Source organism: Didymosphaeria variabile (genome assembly GCF_027946475.1).
Source record: "Didymosphaeria variabile strain IMI 356815 chromosome Unknown scaffold_1, whole genome shotgun sequence".
NCBI lineage: Eukaryota > Fungi > Ascomycota > Dothideomycetes > Pleosporales > Didymosphaeriaceae > Didymosphaeria > Didymosphaeria variabile.
The window spans coordinates 1,231,848-1,258,702 of NW_026611620.1; the positions used below are offsets into that span (position 1 = coordinate 1,231,848).

General features: G+C 52.1%; 11 protein-coding genes across 11 annotated transcripts; 5 read left to right on the plus strand and 6 right to left on the minus strand.

Moving 5' to 3' along the window:
- Positions 1-231: 231 nt before the first annotated feature.
- N0V89_000382 (uncharacterized protein) lies at positions 232-929 on the minus strand (the record flags this gene model as incomplete). The annotated part of the gene is made up of 2 exons (XM_056209206.1): positions 232-556; positions 631-929. The coding sequence occupies 2 exons, from the start codon at positions 927-929 to the stop codon at positions 232-234; spliced, it is 624 nt and encodes a 207-aa protein (XP_056076028.1).
- A 786-nt stretch (positions 930-1,715) lies between these two features.
- On the minus strand, positions 1,716-3,673 carry N0V89_000383 (uncharacterized protein; the record flags this gene model as incomplete). Its single annotated transcript, XM_056209207.1, has 2 exons — positions 1,716-2,751; positions 2,835-3,673. The coding sequence occupies 2 exons, from the start codon at positions 3,671-3,673 to the stop codon at positions 1,716-1,718; spliced, it is 1,875 nt and encodes a 624-aa protein (XP_056076029.1).
- Positions 3,674-4,026: 353 nt separating this feature from the next.
- N0V89_000384 (uncharacterized protein) lies at positions 4,027-4,606 on the plus strand (the record flags this gene model as incomplete). The annotated part of the gene is made up of 2 exons (XM_056209208.1): positions 4,027-4,037; positions 4,090-4,606. The coding sequence occupies 2 exons, from the start codon at positions 4,027-4,029 to the stop codon at positions 4,604-4,606; spliced, it is 528 nt and encodes a 175-aa protein (XP_056076030.1).
- Positions 4,607-5,697: 1,091 nt separating this feature from the next.
- ISW2 (chromatin remodeling complex Adenosinetriphosphatase) lies at positions 5,698-9,332 on the plus strand (the record flags this gene model as incomplete). The annotated part of the gene is made up of 5 exons (XM_056209209.1): positions 5,698-5,820; positions 5,919-5,945; positions 6,000-6,140; positions 6,208-9,159; positions 9,207-9,332. 5 exons carry the CDS (start codon positions 5,698-5,700, stop codon positions 9,330-9,332), a joined length of 3,369 nt encoding a protein of 1,122 aa, XP_056076031.1.
- Positions 9,333-10,004: 672 nt separating this feature from the next.
- GET3 (Golgi to ER traffic- protein) lies at positions 10,005-11,136 on the plus strand (the record flags this gene model as incomplete). The annotated part of the gene is made up of 3 exons (XM_056209210.1): positions 10,005-10,397; positions 10,451-11,040; positions 11,094-11,136. The coding sequence occupies 3 exons, from the start codon at positions 10,005-10,007 to the stop codon at positions 11,134-11,136; spliced, it is 1,026 nt and encodes a 341-aa protein (XP_056076032.1).
- Positions 11,137-12,388: 1,252 nt separating this feature from the next.
- On the minus strand, positions 12,389-14,331 carry N0V89_000387 (uncharacterized protein; the record flags this gene model as incomplete). Its single annotated transcript, XM_056209211.1, has 4 exons — positions 12,389-12,824; positions 12,877-13,524; positions 13,580-14,057; positions 14,103-14,331. The coding sequence occupies 4 exons, from the start codon at positions 14,329-14,331 to the stop codon at positions 12,389-12,391; spliced, it is 1,791 nt and encodes a 596-aa protein (XP_056076033.1).
- A 2,168-nt stretch (positions 14,332-16,499) lies between these two features.
- Positions 16,500-16,793, plus strand: N0V89_000388 (uncharacterized protein; the record flags this gene model as incomplete). The annotated part of the gene is made up of 2 exons (XM_056209212.1): positions 16,500-16,506; positions 16,534-16,793. 2 exons carry the CDS (start codon positions 16,500-16,502, stop codon positions 16,791-16,793), a joined length of 267 nt encoding a protein of 88 aa, XP_056076034.1.
- Positions 16,794-17,286: 493 nt separating this feature from the next.
- Positions 17,287-18,762, minus strand: N0V89_000389 (uncharacterized protein; the record flags this gene model as incomplete). The annotated part of the gene is made up of 1 exon (XM_056209213.1): positions 17,287-18,762. One exon carries the CDS (start codon positions 18,760-18,762, stop codon positions 17,287-17,289), a length of 1,476 nt encoding a protein of 491 aa, XP_056076035.1.
- A 1,099-nt stretch (positions 18,763-19,861) lies between these two features.
- On the minus strand, positions 19,862-21,274 carry N0V89_000390 (uncharacterized protein; the record flags this gene model as incomplete). Its single annotated transcript, XM_056209214.1, has 1 exon — positions 19,862-21,274. One exon carries the CDS (start codon positions 21,272-21,274, stop codon positions 19,862-19,864), a length of 1,413 nt encoding a protein of 470 aa, XP_056076036.1.
- A 1,463-nt stretch (positions 21,275-22,737) lies between these two features.
- N0V89_000391 (uncharacterized protein) lies at positions 22,738-23,929 on the minus strand (the record flags this gene model as incomplete). The annotated part of the gene is made up of 2 exons (XM_056209215.1): positions 22,738-23,690; positions 23,776-23,929. The coding sequence occupies 2 exons, from the start codon at positions 23,927-23,929 to the stop codon at positions 22,738-22,740; spliced, it is 1,107 nt and encodes a 368-aa protein (XP_056076037.1).
- A 1,117-nt stretch (positions 23,930-25,046) lies between these two features.
- Positions 25,047-26,252, plus strand: N0V89_000392 (uncharacterized protein; the record flags this gene model as incomplete). Its single annotated transcript, XM_056209216.1, has 1 exon — positions 25,047-26,252. The coding sequence occupies one exon, from the start codon at positions 25,047-25,049 to the stop codon at positions 26,250-26,252; it is 1,206 nt and encodes a 401-aa protein (XP_056076038.1).
- Between the last annotated feature and the right edge of the window lie 603 nt (positions 26,253-26,855).

Sequence of the window (26,855 nt, forward strand, 5' to 3'; positions counted from 1 at the left end):
TCAGGTTACACCAGACAGCTTACGAACGGGTCTGAAACAATAGGTGCATAGATGCCCTTACCGAGAAGAGACGTAGGTGGTTGTTGCTATCAACTTTAACAAGAAAAACTGTAACAAATTCTCGCGGTCACATCCGCCCTTCGCCGTGAAAGGGCATGCATATGCATATCGTGGATCCTGACTTTGCTACCTCACGTTCTTCCTGTTGCCGTGGAATCATCTCTGGAATGTCTATTGGACTTTTGGCGCAGCGGCCCAACCTTTCCACGTAGTGAAGTCTTTGCTTCGGGCTTTGACCAGGTCGAAGGTGACCTGCCCTTGTGACGTATGCTTCGAAACAGAACTGGTTGCATTGGATTTGTTGGAAGGTGCGGCAGCATTGAGTGCGTAGCCCAAAATGGTCGAATTAGCGTTGGCGGTAAAGGTAGTTCCGTCGGTTTGGATACACTTCGAGCAAACGAACGTATAGGTCCAATGCGTGCCATTGACGTAGGTGCCGTTGGCGATGGGTAACTGCGTGAAGGTGCCGCTTGCGACGGGAGGAGAGCCGTATTGGCTGGATGAGGTGTTAGCGGCGCCGGTATATAAGAGCATGATGGGCTGCAATGGGTATCGAGAGGGTATACTGACGCTGTTTTCCTGAACGAACTGACAACGGCGTTGCTATTGGGCCATGCCAGTACCAATAATGCGTTCTTCATGGGTCCCGCCAGGCTAGCGCCACTCCAACCTGTCCCCTTGCCACCAATTGTAGCAATGAAATCGGTGTTGCCCGTAGGATCATCTGGTAAAGCGATCCCTAGGAAGTATCCGGTCGTGTGTTGGTAAGCCTGGAAGGTGATGCCAGACTTGGCATCCGTGTATGGGGCGGCTGTTTGTGCGCCAACGAGTGTGGCGATGCCGCCCAGAAGTAGCGTCGAGAGCTTCATGGCAGTGGAATGTATGTCGAAGAGTTGTGTCCGTTATATCGAGCGAAGGTCTTGGATTGTATATTTCGCGGCCGTTCCCAAAAGTTATATGCCCCTGATTTCTCAGGGCAGGGCGAGGTTTGCAGAACGACTTGCCCACCCTTTCGTCCCAGCCCTCTCGGTTGGACCGATAAGTCGCATGAACAAATTGCATTCACCCATGCTACGCACTGGCGAACACCCATCTCTTCGCTGTGACGCTCTTGCGTGATTGTGATAATGAGCATAGACAGGTCAGCAGAGATGCGCGGCATTGCATTGGTGGATTGCTCTTAGCACACTCAATTCGGATGTACGCAAGTTGGCAATGTCCAGGGTTGGTAGCAATTAAATGAAATACGAGGGGACATGTCTGGTAGATCTTGATGGCGTAAATGAAGGCGGCTTACAGATTGTAGAGACTTCATGGGAAGAAGCAAAACGAGATTTATATGTAATCGGCAGTCATGATTGTGGTGAAGTATGCCGCAGAGGCCATCCTTGCCACATTGCTAGTTGAGTCTGGTGCCTGTAACGATCTTCGGTCCGTTGCTTCCGGGACGGGTTGTTGTCGTAGCTCTCTCGCTTATGTTTGGACCTCCCGTCCGATGCGCTAATTAGCCGTCAGATCAGCGAGGAGACATCGACTGCCAATGAAGGTGCTTGTGATTGCACACAATACCAGGAGGAAGCGTCTGTATGCCTAAAACGTGCCTGTGTGAAGTTCTGCACACGTAGTTGCTCATTGTAACGTGGTGCGGTGGGTGATCAGAATACGCTCGATTGTCTCGGTCTTGTGGTGTCCAGGATATCAAAATTCATGAACCCGCTAGGTTTGATCCCCCTTGCTGTTTCCCTCAAAGCGGGTTTTTTTGACATTCTCCTTCTCTTTTTGTTCTCCTTCCATGCAACGAACCAGTCTACTATTGAACTGCCATAGAACGCTAAGAATATTGCGAAGGCAACTGTGCCTGCTGTCAGGCTACCAGCAATGATCCAGAAGAGGCCCTGAGTCCGGTCCATGTCTCGAATATCTGCAAAGTTCATGCCAAAGAAGGATGAAACGAAGCTAAGCGGAAGAAAGATTATGGTGATAATGGTGAAGACTAAAATCGCCTTACCGTGATCCTCGAGACGAATGTTGACTAGTTGAATCGTTCGATTGATTAATGTATTGCTGTTGTCTCGCAGATCACACAGATCGACGTACTCGCGCTGCAAGTTCTCAAGAAGTTGCGCACCTGGATCCGCGAGGTGGCTGAACGACATCTGGCGGTAGGTGGCGATGTCCGAGGGAGGTATTGTGTATCCGGCATTCTGATGGTGAAATTCTCTTGCCGAATTGTGTGAGTAAGCTCGGTTCCTGCCCGACTTTAAAGCACCTTGAAATTTCTTGACGAGTTCTATCTGCTGCTCCATAATCTGAATGATGATGTTGAGCTCTTCTTGGACTTGTAGAAGATGCATGACGAGAGACGTGGAAGGGCTTCGGTGTAAACGATATTGCAGGTGACCAAGATAGCTTGCGTACCGATCCGATAGACATAGGGGAATGTCCGACCAGAAGCTTCGATGAAGCATGCCGAGTGCTCCACTCAGAGAGGTGATCACATGAGTGGTAGCAGTGTAGTCTTGCTCAGTGGATGTATTGACGAATGCATTGCGTATGCCTCTGAAAGATATCTCCATGATACGCGCTGACAGCTGGAGTGGTGGCCACCGCGACTTCCATGATTGATTGCTAGAAAAGGTTACAATGTGGCGTGCGTCGATGACCAAGATCCATAGCTCATCGACATTGAGGCTTTTTGGATAGTGCCCATACCTGAAGGTGGGGGTACAGAGTCAATTCTAATGTTCACAAATCAGGGCAGTGGGCAAACTGACCAGCGTCTGACTTTCAAGTCCAGGCTGCGGTCCGTCAACCATGGTTTGTGCTTTGTAAACACTTGTTGTGACTCGCGATCTGCAGTGTCTTCAAGGCGATAGAAGTGCTGTAGAATAGATCTGAGAAGATGCGACGAGCTTCTGGAGGATTGATATCCTTCTCTTGGGTCGACCTGAAACCTCAGAGGTGGTGGCTCACCCTCTACTGTCCAATCCAAGAACGGAACGCTTAGAACCATCGGCTCATTGGAGAAGTCTTTATCGTCAACAACGCCGTCGAGTAAGTACTGGAAAAAGGGTGCAAAGTAGCGGCCATGTTTCGAGAATCTTTCTTGCTGGTACACGCAATGCTCGAGCTGCTGCAACGCTGTTACAATGTGGGAGGGCTTTTCATTCCAATCGGACAAAGCAAGGAGACATCCAGATAAGTAATCAGAGAACTTGCTAGATATGTGTATCCAACGCAGCTTCCTCAACTCCGCAGGATCTGATACGCCCTGCTGCACGTCTTTACTTCGCAGGCAATTCATCCAACCATACTCGTTCGCCAAGTTGCGCATATTCATCTGTTCGCTTCTGTTCTTGGTGAGTTTTTCGTAAGGGATAGTGTCCGCCAAACGATCTCTGTTTTCCAATGCTGGAAACAGCGTCGAACTCATAACCTCTCGCATCTCCAGCATTCCGTCAGAATCGGTCCTCCATCCGGTATCTTCAAGGCGGATGTCGTGCACTTGCAGCTGCGCAGGGCTTAGCCTCCGCTTCCTCCAGTATTGGTCAGACTGCCAGTCCACCTGCACCGGTGTGGAGCCCTTGGGTAAGTCTGCGAACATTTCGATCATCGTTCACAATGAGGAAGATCCATTTCTCAAGTGTAGACGATGTCCGAGATTCGCGTTTCAGCTGGGACCCACACGTTAGGGGGCTAAGACGAGCATGAACGCTTAACTTCTTTGGGACAGAGCTGCTTGCGCGGAATCCTGAACGTCGATGACGTCCGAGTCTGACCATAAGCCGCCATGTGATTGGCCTTTAGCCATGCTGTTGTGCTTGGAGGACACTCGGCTCTCCGCAGCTCAACACCCATCGGAATTGTATATCAAGTCAGCCATAGACTCTTCTCGAGGCAGACATCCTCACTGCGAGACCATCGGCGCATAATAAAAAAGAAGCCTCAAACATTCTAGAAAGAACAATGGCTGGAAAGTGAGTATATGCCTTCCTTATGAGCCTGTACTGTGAGTACTAACAGAAACAGGCACCCCAAACATCCCGCCACCGTTCACTTCCCACTGACGTTCACCTTCCTGACGGGAGCTCTCGATGCACTCTACTTAGCCTCAGTGACACCTGCAACTGCTGGTTTTGTGACAACAGCGTTCAAAACCCTCGACATTGCGATTCCGACTTCTCTTCTCCCCACGCTCTCCTACTATTCCACGATCCTAACGCTCATCACTGCTATACCTGCCGTCATCTCCGGTGCCCTCGAACTCCAACCTGTTATCGCACGCGACGGTTTCGGTTCCAAGAAAGCCCAGACGGGTGTCCTACATGCTTTGATAAACGACATCACCGTGTTTGGCGCGGCATACAACTGGTGGGTGAGGAGGACTACCACAGGCTTCGTACCTGATACGACCAATGTTGCCATCAGTGCTGCACTAGCGGTACCCGCAAGCTTCTTTGCGGCATACCTCGGTGGACAGCTCGTCTATCAGTATGGCATGGGTGTCGGACGGGGTAGCGGCAGCAATGCAAAGAAAGCGCAGTAGTGAAGTAAAAGACAAGCAGGTCGATGAGATGGCAAAAACACAAGGCTGACAGGGTACGCTTTGGAGCCGTGGCATTTACAAAACTTCTCAATGTGCTGTCAACCATGTGGCTCACAGATAGCGATAATACATTCGTCATTGAGGCCAATGCCCAGATTATGTTAAAATTTATCTTCTCATGATCAATCCTCGGCCCTCTTCATTCAGATGTCACCAGCTGCCACCAACCTCAACCGCACTCCTTCCCGCCTTGACTTCCTTGAGCAGAATATCTTTGTACAAGTCACCAATAAGCGCAAGAGATCCCATAACACGCTCTTCGCAACCATGGAGTTCACCGACACTGATGATAGCTGCTCCTCATGTCCATAACCGTACTCACAAATGGCGCCTCCCCATTCGGTACTATAAGTCCGGCGCCTCAGCAAACCCAGCAATCTCAAAAGTAATGGCGGAGCCACCTATGGCGAGTATTGGGCACCGCCCACCTGTTTGTCCTGGTAGATGAGCCGGGACTCAGAATACGTAAGTGGTGAGGGAGGCAGAACAGTGGTATGGAACCAAGATTGGAACAATAGTTCGTTGCTGTAGGCGCGGTCGGGGTTTTCGATTGTAGTCTCGTCGAAGGTCCCAACGCACGATGGGGTCGACAAAGGGTCGACGGACATCATTCACAGAAACATGCGGTGACGTCATAACTTGTTGCACTCGTTAACTGCGTCAAGTACATCAAAAGTCAATTCAATGATACAAGCGAATCTGTATTTTTGTAGGCGTTGCGAGCGACAATGCGTTGTCACAGTTCGCGCTCAAACAAATTAGACGCGGGTGAGGCGAAGAGGGATGGTTTGACGCGAACGTGGATGAGTCCGTGCGTGCGTTGACGCGCCAAGTCCAGTCGTGCCTTCTCACATTATTCTGCTCCACTGCGATTGCTCGTCTGCTTACCCACGCTCTCTCTGCGACGCGCTCGATCAACCATCGTCGGCATCCTGCGAACGTATCGACAATTCAACCATCGTTCACATCCTCGGACCGAATCAAGCGTTCGACCGCACAACCGCACGCCGCGTCCGGCCCAAACGGGCAACATGGCTCCCTCTCGAACCCGCAATGTCGATTCGGATGAGCCCTCTACGGCTGATGTCTCTGCCAACGATGATGTGGAGATGAAGGACGTCGACGAGCGCGTCGATGGATTTAACAAATTCGGCGTAGGTGCCTGTCCTTCATTCACTACGGCGTGTTATCTCCGACGAAGAGCAATGCGCGGCGACGCATATCTGGACAACGCGCTGACTTTTGTTTGTAGTACTACCAAGACACGCCCGACTATACAGTAAGCTTAAACGCGACCGCTTGTAACGCGTCAGGGGAACTCACCACCATCTAGGATTCGGACACAAACCCAAATACTACTGCTAGTAGCGTGGCGGGGGACGCGCCAACCGACGGACGAAAGCGGAGAACCGATGCCTATAATATGCGCAAGAGTATATACGGGAAGAAACATGATCGATTGGGCGCGTCGAAGGTACGTCGGCAACTGGAAGAGAACTTTTCACATACGCGACAGTAGCTAATGTGCACGGCGCATACAGGAAGATGACACTATTCGAAGATTCCGATATCTGCTCGGCCTGACGGATCTGTTCCGCCATTTCATTGACACAAACCCTAATCCGCGCATCAAGGAGATCCTCGCTGAGATCGATCGCGAAGATGCCGAGGAGGAAAAGAAGGCAAAGGCTAGCAAGTTGCGCAAGGGCGGCGCGGCTGTGGAACGTCGCCGTAAGACCGAGCAAGAAGAAGATGCCGAATTAGTGCGCGAGGAGAAGCATGGTGGCCACCATGAGACTGTGTTCCGGGAGTCACCTGGATATGTCAAAGGAGGAACGATGCGCGACTATCAGGTTGCAGGTCTCAACTGGTTAATTTCTCTCCACGAGAACGGTATCTCTGGCATTTTGGCCGACGAGATGGGTCTTGGCAAAACGTTGCAAACTATCTCCTTCCTTGGTTACCTACGCTTCATACGCGGCATACATGGCCCGCATCTCGTCGTTGTCCCGAAGTCGACCTTGGATAACTGGAAGCGCGAGTTCGCCAAGTGGGTACCGGAGATTGACGTGCTGGTATTGCAGGGCGCCAAAGAAGAACGTGCGGAGCTCATCCGGGATCGGCTCGAAGATGAAAAGTTCGACGTGTGCATCACGAGTTATGAGATGATTCTTCGCGAGAAGTCACATTTGAAGAAGTTTGCATGGCAGTACATCATTATTGATGAAGCACATCGCATCAAGAATGAGGAGTCGTCGCTCGCACAGATCATTCGTGTATTCAACTCGCGCAATCGCCTGCTCATCACAGGTACCCCGCTTCAGAACAACCTTCACGAGCTGTGGGCACTTCTCAATTTCCTGCTTCCGGATGTTTTCGGTGACGCTGCCGCATTCGACGACTGGTTCTCAAACCAAGAATCGGACTCCGACACTGTTGTCCAGCAACTACACAAAGTCCTCCGACCCTTCCTTCTGCGTCGCGTCAAGGCCGACGTGGAGAAGTCGCTGCTGCCAAAGAAAGAGGTCAACCTGTACATTGGCATGTCTGATATGCAGGTGAATTGGTACAAGAAGATCCTCGAAAAGGACATTGACGCTGTTAACGGTGCTGCTGGCAACAAAGAGTCCAAGACTCGGTTGCTCAACATTGTCATGCAACTGCGGAAATGTTGCAACCATCCTTACCTATTTGAAGGTGCTGAGCCTGGGCCTCCGTATACCACCGACGAGCACTTGGTCAATAACGCAGCTAAAATGGTGATGCTGGACAAGCTGTTGAAACGCATGAAGGCCCAGGGCAGTCGCGTGCTTATCTTCTCTCAGATGAGCCGCTTGCTGGATATCCTTGAGGACTATGCTGTCTTCCGCGACTACGCTTACTGCCGCATTGATGGCTCGACTGCCCACGAGGATCGTATTGCAGCCATTGACGAGTACAATAAAGAGGGTTCGGAGAAATTCCTTTTCCTCCTGACAACACGCGCCGGTGGTTTGGGTATTAACTTGACGTCCGCCGACATTGTTGTACTTTTCGACAGCGACTGGAACCCCCAGGCTGACTTGCAGGCTATGGATCGTGCTCACCGTATCGGTCAAACCAAGCAGGTGTATGTCTACCGATTCGTCACCGAGAACGCTATTGAAGAGAAGGTTTTGGAGCGTGCAGCACAGAAGCTTCGTCTCGACCAACTCGTTATCCAACAAGGTCGCACACAACAGCCAGTTAAGAATGCCGCCGGCAAGGATGAGCTACTCACTATGATTCAGCATGGTGCCGAAAAGGTGTTCAAATCGCAGGGTGCTATTGGTCCCGTCCCTGGGTCAGACGAATTCACTGAGGATGATTTCGACGCGATCATGAAGCGAGGCGAGGAGCGGACACAGCAACTCAACAACAAGTATGAGAAGCTAGGTCTCGACGATCTGCAGAAGTTCACATCGGATTCAGCCTACGAGTGGAACGGCGAGAAGTTTGAGCCACGCAAGAAAGATATTGGTCTGAACTGGATCAATCCTTCGAAACGTGAACGTAAAGAGCAGTCATACTCCATGGATAAATACTATCGGCAGGCGCTCATGACAGGTGGGCGGACTGAAGCCAAGGGTCCTAGGATCCCTCGCGCACCGAAGCAGGTTGTCATTCATGACTACCAATTCTTTCCGGCTAAGCTCGCGGAGATTCAAGATAAAGAGACAGCCTGGTTCCGGAAGGAGAATAACATCAAAGCACCGCTTCCTGAAGGGCCCGATGAGGATCTCGAGACACGAGAGGCCGATCAACAGCTTGCGCAAGCAGAAATCGACAACGCTGAGCCTCTGACCGAAGAGGAGCTGGCCGAGAAGGAGCGCTTGATCAATAAGGGTTTCCCCGAGTGGAACAAGCGTGATTTCCAACAGTTTTTGAACGGTTCAGCCAAGTATGGCCGGACGAATTATGATGGCATCTCGGAAGAAGTCGACGGAAAGACGGCAGACGAGATTGCAGAGTACGCCAAAGTATTCTGGAAGAAGTACAAGGACCTCAACAACTGGCAAAAGCATCTCGGAGTTATCGAAGAGGGTGAAGCAAGGGTGCGGTCGCAAGAAGAGAGAAAAGCGTTTGTGGCTAAGAAGGTCAACATGTACCGTATGCCTCTACAACAGATGGTCATCAAGTACACGGTATCTACGACGAACAAGAAGGTGTATACTGAGGAGGAAGATCGCTTCCTACTCGTCATGCTCCACAAGCATGGTGTGGAGGGCGACACCATTTTCGAAAAGATCCGGGAGGATATCCGAGAGTCGCCCCTCTTCCGCTTCGACTGGTTCTTCCTTAGCCGGACAGCTCAGGAAATTGGCCGACGATGCAAAACGCTTGTAGACTCGGTCCAGCGTGAGCTTCAAGACCCTGATATGAAGAACGGCAAAGGCAAGCGTACGCTCGATGAAGAGGAGACGGAGGAAGAGGAAGAGGTTCCTGTTAAGAAGAAGGTGAAGAACGGCGTCAAGGTTCGTACACTCATCAACTCGTAACTCACAAAGCTAATGGTTCGTAGAACAAACAGCTGGACTCTGTGAAGGCCAAGGGTTCCCCTGCTTCAGCGTCAACCTCTCGGGCCACTAGTGTGGTCTCGAACGGCTCAACACCAGCCAAGGGTAAGGGACGGGGAAAGAAGAAATAGATTGCTCGGTCTAGGCTACTTTGCGGGTATGGTGTTGTGCGTTTTCGTACATCGTGGAGTGTCTCAGTGTTCTGGGCGTTTTGGTGTTGTGCGACAAATGGGTAGGACTACCAAGGCTTTCATTCACGGCATTGGTTGGCATGGAAAGGGAGTCGTGTTTTGGGGTATAGAGATTACTACGTCAAAGGCGCAAGCTCTCGAAAGCTTGTTAAGGTATGCTAGTCAGCGTACTATAGTATAACATCATATGGTCACAGGACGAAGTGCATTTCACATACGCGACATACAATGCAAGCGCCACAATTGTGGCGTTGCGCTGAAGGCCAGAGGCGGTCGGCGGGCGGGGTGACGAACGCACTGACGTAGTAGCTTTTGGTTTGCTACAGCTTCGCGCACGACGATAAACGCAACAGCGCCTTAAACACACAACTCAATTCACCATTCTCAAGCCATATTTGGCTTTTTCCCGTTTTAATTCGACGATCAGGCACTCTCATCTGTTTCCCGAGCATCTCGCTGCGCCCACCCGCCGTTTAGCTCTCGGAAGATTCTCGAACCGTCCACAGTGACGCCGTAGTGGTCGCATCTAGACTTTGGACACGTCCACGTACACGTCTCTCGCGTCTCTACACTCCACTGCCGTACCGAATACTCGCTCGACACTCATCCGCAATGGCAAACGCCGCAGTGCTCAACGACGACGAGGTCATGGAGCCCACACTCCAGTCTATTCTCGACCAGAAGACGCTGCGCTGGATATTTGTCGGCGGCAAAGGCGGTGTAGGCAAGACTACCACATCTTGCTCGCTCGCCATTCAGCTCGCCAAGCACCGCAAATCCGTCCTCCTCATCTCGACCGACCCCGCACACAATCTGAGCGATGCCTTCAACCAAAAGTTCGGCAAGGACGCGCGCCTGGTCGAGGGCTTTGACAACCTAAGCGCCATGGAGATCGACCCCAATGGCAGCATTCAGGACCTGCTGGCACAGGGTGGTGAGAGCGCAGAGGAATCTATGGCGGCTTTGGGAGGCATGGGTAACATGATGCAGGATCTGGCCTTCTCGGTATTGAGCTTCCTAAGCATCTACGCATGAGTCTATATCGCTAATGCATGTAGATACCTGGTGTCGATGAAGCCATGTCCTTTGCCGAAGTCCTCAAGCAGGTCAAATCACTCTCCTACGAAGTCATCATCTTCGATACCGCGCCCACCGGCCACACCCTCCGCTTCCTACAATTTCCTACCGTCATGGAGAAAGCCCTCTCCAAGATTTCTCAGCTCTCTCGCCAGTTCGGGCCCATGCTCAACGGCTTCCTCGGCGCCGGCGGCCGCCTACCTAACGGCCAGAACATGGACGAGCTGATCGAGAAGATGGAAACCCTCCGCTCCACTATCAGCGAGGTCAATGAGCAATTCAAAAATCCGGATATGACCACCTTCGTGTGTGTCTGCATCAGCGAGTTCCTCAGTTTGTACGAGACGGAGCGCATGATCCAGGAGCTGAACAGCTACGAGATCGACACACATGCCATCGTGGTGAACCAGCTGCTGTTCCCAAAGAAGGACAACCCGTGTGAACAGTGCAATTCAAGGCGGAAGATGCAGAAGAAGTACTTGGATCAGATAGGGGAGTTGTACGAGGACTTCAATGTCATAAAAATGCCGTTGCTCACCGAGGAGGTGCGGGGCAAGGACAAGCTGGAAACGTAAGTGATAATTACCTAGCGCTGCATCTAAAGTGTGTGCTAACGTTGTGTAGTTTCAGCGAGATGCTGGTTAAGCCGTATCAGCCGCCGGAGTAAAGTGCCAATCGAAGTATGGTTCGCGGGGGGGGTATTTGTAGCTTAAATGGCTTTGAGATACTGGATAGCCATGGAGAGCACGCATGCATATTGCATGTCGCATTTAGTACAGCGAAAAGTCTTAAGCCCATGGATGAGTAGATGAGGCATGATATACCCGGAATCAACACGGATTTCAACCACTTTTTTTCAATCACGTTCCTTTCACGTTCATGCACACATACAGCGTCTAGATGCGGACATACTCGCCGAGAGTGCTATAATCGACATGCAGATGTGACAGTTGGTTCTATGCTATCAAAACGCCGGTGTTAAGACGGAAGTCGTTGAACCCGACTTGTCCAGCGAGTCACCCTAAAATGCAGATTCCTTTAACTGACCTACCAATGCTTACTAACTACCTTTACCTAGGCACGAGAGCTAGAGAACCCTACAAACCGGATGCTGGTCCCCCTCCTCCACCAGAAAAGCGTTATAGTGCACTAGACTCGTATGGTGCTCCGGTTCTAGGAGCACAAACGCAAACGCCGCGTTTTCTTGCTTCGTATCCACCCAAAAGCCTCACTTCGGAACTTTCACATTGCGCGCCGTAGCCGTAGCAGTTACTGCCGTCGCCGCGATCCCTTCAAAGTTGGTGCTATCAAGCTCCGCAGACGCAATGTCGAGCGCTTCCACGGTCCCAACGTAGTCTTGCTGTAGGACATCAATTTTGACGCCGAGGATGCGCAGACGCTCTGCGACGCCGGCCAGGCGCGTGGAAACACGTATGTTTTGGGTCGAGCGCGGGTGATGAGGATGCTTGGCGGGTCGCTAGAAGGAAACCACCTGGGCATGCAGTAGTTGTGTTGTGAAGGTCCTCAGGCCTGTGTTACTGCGAGATCGCATGCTTAGTATAAGCATCACTACCATAACGCGGAGTAGGGGTAACTCGACAGTTTGCTGACAGCCTCTTACGTTTTGAATAGCTATTCATCCAAGAAGAACTGATGCCAGAACAAACATCAGTGCGACGCATATACCAGCACAATATTGTTGCAAAACAGAACGACAAGAGCTGCCTTGGCTCTGTTCACTCTCCGTTAAACCGCGTTACGACACCCGACCCAGAACGCGACAGGCAGAAACGTTGAACGTGATACAGGTCTTAATATAGCGTTCGACTCTAGGTATACAAGTACTCCTAATCAACGAACACATATGTCACAAAATTAAAATTCTCCCAGCGCCTTCCAAACTCCTTCCAAATCAGACTCTAATTCATGTACCCCTTCGGTACTTCAGGCCACTCGTCAACGCCATCCAAGATGACCATCGACATACCACCATCCATATGGCTCTGAATATGGCAATGCAACATGAAAGCGCCCGGGTTCACAACTTGGTAACGCACGGCGAGCCATGTTGGACCAGTCGCACTGGCCGGCGTAACAAATCCATCTCGAAACGGTGGAGAAACAAGATTGAAGTTCTCCGGCTTCTCTGCGGCAGCTTGAGCTACAGAATTCCAGGTAAAGTTCCCCTCGCCCTGACCGATGATGAAGCCCTTGTTGCTGTGCTTGTGAATCGGATGAGGAGGTTGGCCGGTGGTGGCGACGTGGAAGACCAGATCGACCCAGGTATTGTTTTTGGTTGTGAGTGTAAGGTTGCCAGCAGTGGTAATTGCATGTGGGTCTTGGTATAAGAACGGTCTGTTCTGGTCAGCTTATACTCAACGTTGGTTACAGTTATTGGCACCCTTACGGATTGGAATTGTCGATAGCATGGTCGTAAGTGGTGCCGTTCATAGCCCAACGGTAGGAACTTCCGGCCGTGACTAAACTGAATAGGAACGTCTGATCAGCGGCTGGTGCAGGCTGGGGAAACTGAGGTGGAAACGAGACCATCTCCGCTTGGTCGAAAAAGATCACATCGGCAGTCACATTGTCACCTGCGCGGTTGATGGACGGCTCCGACTCGATTGTAGTAGAGCCGTTCCCATACGACTGCTCTGCATCATCATATGAGAAGACAGCAGTTGTATCGATGAGCTGAGCCAGAGCCAACGAAGCAATCCGGATGCCATAGTTCTTAGCAGTCTTGTCTAGTTGCACGAAGACCGAGTAACGTTCTCCGTTGGCGAGAGTCAGTGCGTCGACTTTTAGAGGCTCGATGTAATGGCCGTCAACGGCGTACACCCACAAGGGATGTTCGTCGATACTGACCGCGAATGTTGCTATGCCTGCGGATGATATTATGTCGAGCGCCATCCACTTATCGGAGCACGGCGCCTTGATAACCTCACGGGAACCCTGAGTGGGGGTGCAAACGTCAAAGACAGAAGAAGGAAGTGCCGTGAGATTAGTATCTGGGCTTGGAAACAAGGTTGCGAGCACCTCTGCTGGTAGACATCTGCAACGAAGTTAATTATTGTAAATGGCTGGGTTATAGAGAGATATTTACTCACCCCTTGTCGGTCATCGAGAGGTTAGCTTGCTGCAATACTGGAGCAACGGCAGGATTGGTGTATTTAGTGAGTTCCTCACGCGACCAACAGTCCACCGCGCCTTTCCCATTCACAAGAAGCGAATCTACACAGACGGCACTTTCTAGTCCCGCTGCCACCTCAAGGTCCCATGTCTCAGAGGAGGTCTTGTGACGCCAATCAGAGATGATCAAAGGTGTGACACGTGCCTCCGCGGCTTCGAGCAATTTCACATCTTCTGGAGCAATCTTATCGAAAGGTTTGGCGATCCCAGCTTTCGGTTTGATAATTATGGGGCCATAACATCCGTCATCGATCTGTCCCCGGGTATGTGCGTGATAGAAGTAGCTACCGTAGGTGTCTGCATTCCATCTGTATGTGAAGGTATCGTTTGGTTGGATGGGACGCTGCGAAAGGCCCGGAACGCCATCCGCCCAAGGAGTGTTGGTCTGATGGATTCCTACAAGAAGTCAGATTGTTTAGACAAAGGCAGCAATGGGCATACCGTGAGCGTGTATTGTTGTATTGAAGGGAAGCTTGTTAACAACGATAATTTCCGCCCAGTCGCCCTCCTCCAGCTCGATATGAGGACCAGGAAATTGTCCGTTGATGAAGATCATATCCCTCTCGAAGCCATCTGGTGAGCCTTTGGCCCAGGTTAACTCAAGCGTGTACCTTGAGTCTGCAACTGCGTGGGCCACAAGAAACAACGACGAGACCAGGCTCAGCAACATCCTTCCTCTAGACGCTCGGAATAGCAATATCTATGTGAAACGTAGCTCAACAGAAGTTTTGAACAAAGAATGACTGAAGGAAGACCTTGGAAGTAATACATCTCTTCAGACCGGAGACACAAAGATTCTTATCATAGACACATACTCTGCAGGCGAAATGCCCAGCTCCCCTCGAAGAAATTGTAGCCCCATGATGTTGCCTTGTGAGGCTGATGGCCGCATGTTGGAGCTGGTCAAGGCTTAGGACAACAGTCGCTCTGAGCGAAGCATAAGCGAACATGTTGGCGGGGCCATAGAACAAACAAAGTAGGCATTGAAAGACAGTCTAATCTTTGCCTAGAAATTTTGAAGGTTGCGTAGCCCGAAAGAAGCTTTGTGCTTGTCAGCGCTAGAGGAGGAGCGAAGCTGGCCATACTCGGCTTTGGGCTTTTCGAGAAAATTGCGTCCTCTCGGCGAGGTCCTGTCATCTCGTATAGACACACAGACGAGTAAGCCTCAGGTACAGTCGTTGTTTCTGCTTGGTTCCTAGAGCAGGGTTCAGATCTGTATTTAGTTCTGATGTCAGCACAACATCGTAGGGCTAGCCGCCGAGTCGTCGATAGAACGTTGTGATAGGCGGTGCGGTTTTCAACGAACAATATCACCCATGCCGTCGATCGGGGGGCTCATTCTGTCAAATGAAGATAATCGTGTAGGGCTGGGCGCAGTTGAAGTGCATGTGGGGGCTTTTGGATGGCGTGTGAGCTATTCCCCTCTAGGAGCATGCCGATAGGGCGACACGCCAATATTTCGGTCCTCGCACCGCAAGTCGCAAATCTTTGACAGCAGAGCATCGTCATCATTTGTCTCTACTTGCATCAGATAATGTATTCATTACTCCGCCAGCCAGGCGTTGTAAGTCTCGCAATGTGCCGGGTCTGCCTTCTGCTTACCTATGATCCAAGCGAGGGGGTCAACGTTCTATCACTGTCTATAGCGTCGGCACTGGATCCAAGAAACTATCACGTTGGCCCATATCTCATTTTCTGAAATGCCTTTCCTCTCTCTGGAAAACCGCATATCGCGTGAACACCAGGCATAGCTTGCCCTATCAGCAACCACTTAGATTGGATGACAATTACCCGCTCACAACTCAATGCCGCCTTTAAGACTTCATTCATTGGCCTAGAGCATCGTCCCTCGCCAAAATCATTCCTGCATGCGCAGTGGGGACACCTTCGTGAAGGACGACCTTGGGAATGCTGTACACGCATCGTATCCCTTCTTCCAGCCACAAGCTGTTGCCAACCCCCTGCTGTCAAAAGATGAAACCGGACCACCTACAAGGAAAATTCGCATACGCGACGCATTTGCCACTTCATAAACATCCTGGGCCTCGCTTTCTTCTTCGCGTCTCACGACACTAAGGAATAGCATTGACTTTTGATCTATGAACATTGAGTAGATTCAATTCACCACCTGCCAGCCTAGGCTTTGCAAGTGATTGCTAAATTGCTTTAGAATCTTCAAGACTTGGGAACAGCTTTTTGTTTAGGTCTCAGCAAACTTTCCATAGATTGCACTGCACATGCACATGCACACAGGCATTTAATTCTTTCTTGCTTCCTGCTAACGTTCCCAGGATCCAAATGGCCAGGTAAGTGCAGCTTAAACGGACCCAAAGCGCGACTTTTGTATTATCGCCACTACCCCCTTAGAGGCAAAGGACTGTCTCTTTTCACCTTCGATCATGAAAAGCTCGTCGTTCGAGAACCACTTCTGATGCTTCTGCTCCCGTAAGTCAAGTTCCAGATCATGATTACGGGGGCTTGACTGGCAAAGCAGTCACCAGTCGTTCCTCGTCCTCCCTTGAATACGTGATTGCTCAATGCATTACAACAACATCTAACACGAGTTAGGGTTTGTCTTCTGTGCTGTGAAGGTGCTAATTAGTAGGTTCAACATCTCAGGATGCGTGGTACGATGCTAATGCGCGCGACATAGATCTACAGCCTGGAGATAATTCTGGAGCTCCTGAGGCCGGCCCTGGGCAGCCAAATGGAGGCGCCAGTGGACAATCAAGCGATCCTTTTGGTCCCCCAAGCACAATTACTGTCACCGTTACCACGACCTCTGTACCAGCTGCCGTAAGCTACCCTCCATCTCACAACTGACCTTGATACCGACCCATGCCAGGTAACTGTCACGGAAACCCAAACCCAGATTCAAACTCAGCGCATTCCTACTACAACAACGCAAAGCGCGACCGTGACGCGAAGCACAACCCAGACCGTCAATGCCACCCGCACTTCAACAATCATTGTTCCTACTACTATCACAAGGACATCGGTAGGCGCCACCAGAACGGTCACGGCGACAGTGAACAAGACGTCGACTCGAAGCATGACTATCACGAGGATTTCCACGAGGGCAGCGACGACGAGGACTGTAACGAGCGTGAGGACAGTCACGGCGACGCGTAGGGCTTAGTTGTGGTCGGTATGCTGACTGAGCAAGGGTTTGGGGCCGCGAAGAGGTTTTCCCTTGTTGCCTGTTAGTTCGGATGAAGGGATATGTACCGTACTAGATAGGCATGAAACAAGTCAGCTCAGCAACTCCAAGCTGTGACGGTCCTGAGCATCCCTGCTCATTGAAAGTTCTAGTGTGACGGCTAGATTCGGTGGGATCACAGTGTAATGAGTGTGCATTCAATCAGAATTTGATCTTCGTTATTTGAATCCATGCATCCAAGGCTCTTCCCATCGGTCATTCAATCCATCTGTGTATGTGCGAACAAGTGCCAGAGGTTTTTCTCCTTCCATCATATATACCACGTTCGACAGACATATCGTCTCACATGTAGACAACAACAGTCCCGCATCTGTCTACTCCGAAGACACCTTCACGTACGCAATGCATGGCAAAGACTGCCCAGATCTTTTCCAGTGTGAGATGACGACCTGCAGATCACGGCGGCTAGTCTGAGAAGCTGAAATAATCTCGCTCATTCTGTGGATTCCGACTATAGCACGGGACAGTGCAGGAGCACGCGATGGGCTTGCCCAGCCGGATAACCGCCTTTTCAGCCACCATATCTTTGACTTCATTGTCCCGCGCTTGCTTGAGGATTGGCTCCCACTTAGCACGCGTGGAATCCTTAATGCAGCCACTCATTGTAATGCGGACCTTCCATCCAATAATGTGCTCCAGTGCAAAGGTGAAGAAGTAATCAATCCATATCTTCTGGCACGAATGGTCGGCAGAGGTGCCATGCGCCAAGGCGAGGGCACCCCAAGGACACCGTGCGTCCGGGTGGTTTGGGCTGATGAAACGGAGGTCAAGGTGTGCCATATCTGGAAGCATCTTCAACCAGTTTAGGGACATCTCAGCGGAGCTATCTGCCCATGGCACACCTGGTCGAGGGCGTATACCAATTAGTGCGAAGTAGCCAGCTGCGGACAGCTCTAGCTGAACGCGTCTCAATGGTAACTTTGGAGCGCTGACTCGGCTACGTATGCCGAAGCTGGCAAAACTAGAGCAGGAGCGAAAGCGTTTGGTTGACATCGATAAGACTGTGCTCACAGCCTCGTCGTGAACCTGTCGGTTCACCAATAACAGTGGTGTGTTCGGATGGTCGACATCTGGATCGAGTTTCGCGCCGGGACGGTTCTTGGGGCCATAAGTGACACCATGTCCAAATGTGACAATGAAATCGGCAAATGCGCGAATGCTGATTGTGGGTAGGATGATGGGTCCAAGGCTCTCCAAATATACCAAATCTCTAACCTCCCTAGGGAGATCCAAGAACTTGAAGTGCTTGCCGTTGTGTTTCCACCAAATGACCTGGTTCTCGTGCTGGAGTTGACGACCTCCTTGCTGCGTCCAGTCCCTGTCATCGTGCCACTCGTACTTCTTCCTCATCCAGACGCACAGAGGCATCCAACACTGAGTATCCTCCACATCGAAGACCTCGATGCTATCGCACTGGATATCGATTCCTGCGTCAAGGACAGAGACCGGGGTAGCCTCATCGTTATGCTGCCCAACCTCATGACTGTTCCGGGAAGCAGACGAAGCCCTCGCAACGGGAGTCGGCGCGATCTCGGAAACGATTGCCATCACCTGCCCATCCATCTTGTAGCGCAGGGGAACAGTATCTTTGAGGCCGCGAGAAAGTGGTTGGAAGAAGGTGTACCAAGTACTTCCGGCAAATCGAGAAGGGTCCACTTTCCACCTGCACAAGCCTTTCTCGATGCTCTCTGGGTCCGCGCGGTAGACGGAGAAGTCTTCCCCATTCATGGAGTGGTGGCTGGTGCGCGCCAGGAAGTGGAAGTTGCGGCGTCGTTCGGCCACAGCGAAGGCTTCTACAGCCTCGGAGATGGCGTCGCTTATAGGGACAGAGGATGGCTTAGACTGAGCCGCAGCTTGGAGATCGTTCTCATTGTAAGACATAGTGTTGGTCCGAGAACGCGAGGCGGCTAGGGTACTGTCAATTGCTGGCTTTATGGCCGTGCGATATGAGCGGTGTATAAGAACACCGCTAGATTTTGCGTACCCGTTTGCTCGCCTGTCGTTGGCTGCGACGGCACCCCGGTGCTGAGCTGCTTGCTTGGCAAAGTGGCGTTGAGCGGTTGTTCGACGGGTGGTGTTTGTGTCGTGTGGGCCACTTCAGAGAATAGAGCTGCCAAACGGATCCTCGAGTGGGGCGACCATGGTTGGGGGGCGCTGGGCTCCCACCCTCGAACCGCGCGTGTTGTTTACAGCCGGCGACCGTCCAAACACGCTGTCAAAACATTCTACTCTTGCCCCTGGTTCGCAAGATGGTGGACCTCGGAAGACCTCGGGCGTATGCCATGGCGGGCCGCCTTTGGCAGCTGCTAACCAAGGGTGAGTGAGATAGCAGGTGCGACTGCAGGAGCAAACTACTTCCATCTACACAGCTCCCTCGAACACAACATGCTCACCCACTCCAGCGGGTCGGTGAACATGGTATACTTGCTTTGTATCCTGTTCCAGGGCCGGTTTGCTGTGTCCCCTCTTCTTTGCCCTGCCGCAATGGCCGGCACTTCAAGTAACCTCCAACACTACCCGATCTTTTGTTCATCCTGGCAATAGGCTTCCGGACCCGCCAGATGTGAGTTTGAAGAACCTTCTGGAGCATTACGACGCGCCTACGCAGCAATGAACCGACTAGGACAGGCAAGGCAACACAAGCAAATGCCAGCGGCACCTGGGCTCTGTCTCTATTAGCGACCGCTGGCTCAGAGACTGCTCCCTCTGGCACTTATAGTGTAGGCCACGAGAGCCGAAGCCCACGCCTCAGGCTCTCAACACTGTTAACAAGACTCGAGCCGTGATACCATCCTGTTACCCGCCATTGCCTAGTGTCGAGCCGAGCCAAGTGCTCACCCCAAATGAGGGACGTATCTTGCTGAGCACATGGCATAGAGCGTCACTCGCCGCGTGAGTAGGAAAAACGTAGAATTCATAATGCGTATTGATTGATTCTAGAGTCAAGGGACGATCCCGCGCTGCTCACCGGGAGCCACGACTACGTGTACGAGTTCGAGTTGCAGGTAAACGCACCTCTCACGCTGTTTCCCTGGTACTGAGTGACTATATCCTGCACACTCGCGTACGTGCCGCATCCCAGGATGGCAATTCCGATAACGAACACGCACGCGTTCAAGATGGATAGCGAGATGTTCTTCCAGCCCTGGTACCACTTGCCCTCCTTGATGAGCTGGAACCAGAAGAGCGCGGGGAAGTAGAAGGTGAAGCCGGAGATGAACAGCGCGGACATGATACCAAGCAGCGCGTTGAAGAAAGGGATAGCTTCTGCGATTACCCACGCAAGAAGCGTAAGGCAGGAGAGCAGGCAGATCCAGACAACCCAGCCTCGGACGCCTTTGATGTACCGGATCGAAGATGTTGGGAACGCGCGGTCCATGATGTAGCGTCCGACCACGGTGCCGTTGATGCTACCGGAGATGAAAATGACAGGCAGGGCGATTCCAAATGCAATACGCGAGACCGTGGTCCCGGCGGACAAAAGCGCAGGACTCTTTACGTCGGCACCGACAAACGCATAGATGAGAGCTCCAGTCACAGTGTAGATGAAGATCTCAATCAGGCCCAACGCCCAGATAGACTTGACGTAATCCTTCGGAGTGTGCATCTCAGACATGAAGCTGAACTGGCAGATGGCGAAAGAATACGCGAAGATGATGTTTGTCGTCGAAAGAAAGGCCTGGTAGAAGGTCGTCTCTGGCGGTGGCCATGCTGACCAGTTGACTGCCGAAAGACCTCCTGGGGCGTTGTGCGCCTGTACTCCAGTGGATATAATGGTGACACCAATCGCGATGATGATGCTGACAAAGTCGATGTATCCCAATATGGCGAACTCGGCAAAGGTCGGCGGCAGTGCGAGAAGAAGCAGGATAATGGCCGAGACGATGCCCCAAACAAGCGCACAAACGTTCTCCTTGTCTACTATGTTGATGAAGGCAATGGTTCCGGTAAGAGCGTGCGAGCCGACTAGGAGGACCAGGAAGATGGCAAACATGGCTCCCGTCAGCTCGTATCCGAACCTCCCCCAGATCAGTCGTACGGCATCCGAATAATGGTCAACTTGTGGATATCGCATCTTCACTTGGCCAACGACGTAACTGGTGTAGATTGCGATGAGTCCCAGTCCGACGGTCAAAATCACACCGGCAACCATGCCAACGGTTGCGAAGGCACTCGGCACGCTCAATGATCCCAGAGCGATGGCCTCGACAATCAGACAGATGGTCAGCCGCTTCCATCCCAACCTCCTAAATCTTTCCTGGCCTTCATGAATGGTAGGAGCTTCGTCGAGTCGGTTGTTCTCTGGATCGCTCTTCTTCCCGGCCGAGCTGGTGTCATCCTTCTCGTACATGGGAGGAACAAGCGTGTTGCCATAATCATGTGGTCCAGACATGTTTGCGGCACTGGAGATGGGCAGTGCGACAAGGGCGGTTTTCAGGCTGACTCTGCTCGGAGGAGGGACCACTGGGGTCTTCTGGGGCTGAGCAGGAAGCCGCGGGGTAACAGGAGGTCCCAGGGTAGAGAGCAATGGACCGCACTGACGGGCATGATGGGCTGTTTTATGCCTGCACCTTATCTGGCACCGTCACATTACAAACGCGGCGCCGTCATTGAATCCGGGCAGTATCTTTCGGAGATTGAACGGATCATCTGTCGGGGCGAGCACAGCGGTCAGGTACTGAAAGAGGGTATCCACTTGGTACAATCTTTGACGTAAATGGTTGAAAATTTTACGTAGGAGAGGCAAGTTGCGCTCTGACCTGCACCCAGTCAATGCGGGGAAGCATTGCCGGGTGTTGGAACGAGTCGACGCCGAGGGCAATTGTCGCGCGTTTGCAGCGCCCAAAGTGGCGGGGAGGCTTGTCAGCGTTGCATCCAGAGCAGAGGCAGCGGACTGGTGTTGTGCATTCAAGCTCAAGCTTCCGGCAAGACCGGCGGGTGGCGGCGTTGGCGTCGCCTTGTCCAAATTGCCCGAATAGGATCCGAGCATGGGGTTAGTGACGCGTTGGCCGAAGCAAGCCGTTGCATCCGGGTGCTGACCAGTGACCACCATCAGGTCATCGTGCGGGATGCGTCAGCGGTGCCCATGTCTGCGCGGCGTGAGTGGTGCGAAGAGGGATCGGCAATGCGAGATAGCCGCCTTGCTACCCACGTCGACGGGGGCCTTAGCATCCGTCTCGGAAGCGTTAGGAGGGCATCTGTGGGGAACACTGGTGCGGCCCCAGCCTCTCCATTGTGAGCGTGGAGCGGCCCTTTCCGCAGCACGCGACCTGTTGGAGCTCTCCAGCAGCGTGTCAGAGTAGAAGTAGTGCTGGTCATGAGCTGTAGATCGATACCCAGGAGCCGGGTGAAAGCGCGCAGGCAACGCTTGTCCTACTGTTGAGAGGACAGCTGATATCAACAGCTGAGCTCCGTCAAATGTAACCAACGCTACTGGTCCCGGCCTCGATAGGAGCGGTTCGTGCTCTTCAATGCCGTCGTATCTGCTTTGGGAGTTTCGTGCTTGGTCCTGAGGGATTTAGTTATGAAGCTTTCGGGAGTCCGGTTCAGCGTCATCGTCATCGTCGCGATGCGTACATCTTTTGTGTCTGCATCCGCCCCAGCACCATTGCAACAGGTTTCTTCGTCCATTTTGCCAATCAAAGATAACAACCACCACACGGCTGGAATCGTCTTCCGCCCGTCGCCGCGAATCTCGGGCTTGTTCTGTACCTACATGAAAAGGCTAGCGCCCCTCACAAGAGCCGCACCTTTGAACAGCAAGACTTCACCCATCTTTCCATGTCAATCACTGGACAGGAGCGTGTCGAGTCGGTCAGCAGCTGGAACAGTCATTCAAGATGTGGCCCTATCAATCTACTCTTTGACTTGAACGACCACTTTGCCGAAATGACCGCCACTGTATAAGTATTTCAGTGCTTCATTACCCTCCTCAAATTTGAACACTCGGTCTACCACGGGCTTGATGCCCTTTTCTTTGTAGAACCGCAGCATCTCCTCGAGCCTGTCCCTTGGCCCATTCAAGATACCTTTGAGCGTAACATTCCTTTTCAGGCATAAGAGGTTCGTGTTGGTCCGGTCCGTGTCATCGTCTACCTTTCCGCTGAGGTAACCTATACACGCGATCAGGCCGCCGAACTTGACGCAGTCGAAAGACTTGCGCAGCGTCTTGGCGCCGCCCACCTCAAGGACAACATCGGCGCCGGCATCGGCAGTCGCTTTGAGCACAAACGCCTCCCAGTCCGGCGTCGAATTGTAATTGACAAGCGTTTTCGCACCGAGCTTTCGTGCGCGCTCGAGCTTCGAGTCGGACGAGCTGGTGATGACGACAGAAGCGCCTGCGGCGGCAGCAATCTGAAGAGCTGCTATGCTGACACCTCCGGTCCCTTGGCAGAGCACGGTCTCGTTCGGCCCGATGATCTCGCCCTGCGCGCGCATGCAGTTCAAGCTCATCCAGGCAGTCATTGCGGCGATAGGCAAGCAGCTCGCTTCCTGGGCAGACAGGTAGTTGGGGACCTTGACGACGTTGTACGTGGGAAAGACGCGGTACTGAGTCAAGACGCCCGGCGCAGGACCTCCGAGGCCGTTTGCAACATCTGAAGCTTGCACCTGACCCGTCAAGTGAGTGGCAGCAAAGGTGCTGATTACCCGATCACCTTCCTTGAGTTGGAACGCAGGATTCTTGTAAGGATCCGAGGTGTTCTTGGAATACGGGCCGACAGCAACGACCACCCCGCACATGTCGCTGCAAGGGACCAGTGCTGGTGGATGGTCGACGGATTTGTGGTGATTGTAAAGGCCCATTGCGACTTTCACATCAATTAGCCATCCTCATCCAGATTGAAGAGCTTGTATAGCTGGACTAGAGCGCTTGGCTTGAGAAGATCAACATACCCTCTGTGTCTCTATAGTTCAAACTAACAGCATGGACCTCGACGAGGACCTCATCTTGCCCCGGTGTGGGACAGTCAGTCTCGTCCAGTCTCAGCTTATCCAGCCCGTCCTGGCCTGTTGACCACTGCCTTATTCTTTGCGGAGGTACCATCATCGATTAGGACACTGGGAATTGGAACCGTAAATCTGACCGTTGAGTCTTTTCGTTTCCGCGCAATCAAACCAAGCACTTCGTCGAGCCAATCTCGGCGGTCTCGAGAGAATGGTGGAGTAGGCATTGATGGCGGCGATGCCCCTCTGTATCTATGCCGGCGAAATTGCTATCCTCGGCGAGTCCTATCTCGGCGAACTTTTGCGGCTAGGCAGGGTCGCGGTAGTGGAGACCAAAGAGAGTATGGGCATATGCCTTGTTATATATGCCACTTCACCATGACGGCGCAAAGGGTAAGGGTCGGGTTGGCCTTGATCGATCGGGAGAGATCGGTTTGAGGTGGTTGTGTGTGACATCAGCCGAGGTTGCAGGGCTGCGCCGGGAGCTACAAGGGCGTAGCGCGAATAGCGACGGTTTGCTCAACACCATCCTTATGATGAAGAACATGGCTGCACATCCACGGAGCGACGATGACAAAGGTCATGTAGGAAGGTCCGATTGCATCTCGCCGATTCGCGAGTCTGTGGTGCGGGCAGTCACTACCGCCGTTGACATGCTTGAGCTCATACCATAGTACAAAACAAAAGCGTCACCCAGGGACTCCAATATCCCAGATTTGCATCCAAAGCGCACATCGACTGTTCTAGCGAAGAGCTGATCTCTTCAGAATATATAAAAACCGCGAAGAAGATCACGAATGATACACTCATAGCTGCGGTAAGGGTAAGCGTCCTTGCTTCGTACTCAGGGCAGGCAACATTCCAACACTCCAAGGTCGGAATGTTTTAGAAATACCATCAATCGCTGGGTGGCCTGCCCACATGCATTCGACTCGTCCACCACCATGCATTCTCCTGATCGAACCAGCAGCGATGGCGTACCTCTTCTGGAACATTTCGAACCCGAAAATGAGATTGGGATTGATACAAACGAGAAACACGTTGAACGCAGAGCCATTTGGCACGGGCTGAATTCCCGATCCATTGCAAATATACTGACACCTTCCTTTTGGCAACGACATGCGAGCTCAAATGTCCCTCAACGTCCCCATCCCACCGCATGGCTTGATGGCCTTCGAGGCGTTGCTGCTTTCCTCGTCTACATATATCACTACCAACATATGTTTCACGAGTCATTTAACCTTGGCTATGCGAGTAATAATGGTAACAATGACCACTGGCTGATTCAGCTCTCAATCGTCCGCCTCATCGTCAATGGCCAGGTCCAAGTGGCAACGTTCTACGTCTTATCGGGGGTCTCACTATCTTTGAAGCCGCTCAGACTCGCCCGCAGTCACGCATTCGACAAATTCCATGAGACGATGTTCTCATCGGTATTTCGACGCGCTCTGCGACTGTACCTTCCAATATTCGCTGTACAGACCGGAGTATTCATCGCGACGCTGCTTGGCCTGTATGACCATGGATTCGCGCTTTCCAAAAACTGGCCGTATGGCGGTACCAACGAGTTCATGCACAATGTCTTCGATTCGAAATGGGCCCAAACAGAGGACTGGCTACGTGCGATGTGGAACTTTGCGAATCCGTTCCTTCCGGATCGACCATTGTACGACGTCCACCTGTGGACTATTCCCATTGAGTTCCGCAATTCGGTCATTTTGTTCGTTACGCTCGTCGGCCTTTCCAAGCTCAAGGCTAGGATCCGCATCAGTCTCACTGTGCTATTGTGGGTATATTGCATGAGCCTCGGACTCATTGAGAGCGAGACGGCACTGTTCATAGCCGGTATGGCCATCGCAGAATTTATCCTCATCCAGGAAGAGTGCGGAAAGCAATCGCCTCTAACAGGTATTTCGACCAAGCGGCGGAGCATGCCTTCCCACGTACAATGCGCGTGCTGGTTCGCTGTGGGCATTTTCGGTCTGCACCTCCTCTCGTGGCCGCCATGGTACGCCGATCGCACACCAGGTTACAGAACTTTGTCCAGAATGACACCTTGGACCCAGCTCAAAGAGTATTTCTGGCAGCGCATCGGTGCTGCCGTTTTCGTCTTCGCCCTGGCCGGTTCTGCACTCCTACGCTTCCCCTTTCAGACTCGGCTTGCCATTTACCTGGGGAAAATATCGTTTCCGCTGTACATTGTCCATGGCCCCCTGAACCACACGCTGGGCTTTTGGCTCGTGGAGGCGTACTTCAAGATCACGGGGTCGGAGACGTTTGCTGGTTATGAAACGGGCGTCTTCCTCGCCTTCTGCACTGAAGCGGTTGTCGTCGTGTGGCTTGCGGATCTGGTAATGCGGACTGTGGATGGTCCCAGTGTGAGGTTTGGACGCTGGTTGCAGGGCAGGTGGGAGTTGCGGACCTGAGTGTGCCTGGAATACTGCAAGTACCATGCCGAGACCAGGTTATTTATCCATCCTTGTTCATCTAAGCGACATTCAGTGAAGTGTCTCTACTTGCGTGGCTCGACGGGTGACCGGTCATGGAGAAGCTTGAAAATCTTATTGCGACGCTTGATATGCAGCGAGGCTTCGATGTTGTATTAGTGAAATGGAGGCATTTCTCGAATTTGTTTCTGAGAAGAAGGATAGTGAGCTATTCGCTGGACCGAGTGAAGCGTGTTCCAAAGTCGTTATGGATCAAGAAACTTGAGGCTGCAACAAAATCCCTGTCGTCGTACGCTTCATTGTGGTGAGGCTCACGCGAGGCCTGGAAAGGGTTTGCAAACTCTTCAAACATCCAGATTGGTATCGCATATCTCGAAGGTGACAGCAGTCAACTGCTTTAAGTGGCCCTGGGTAGACCCATACTCGTTTGTATTGCAACGAAATGGGTTGTCGGCGGCGGGTTTACACAATGAAAGCATGATTCTAACGAGATCGAAGTGCTTGGTTATGCTGCTAGATATTATGCTAATGGCTGCTTTGCTACTTGGCTTTGTTTGGCCACCAGCAAAATAAGATATAAGA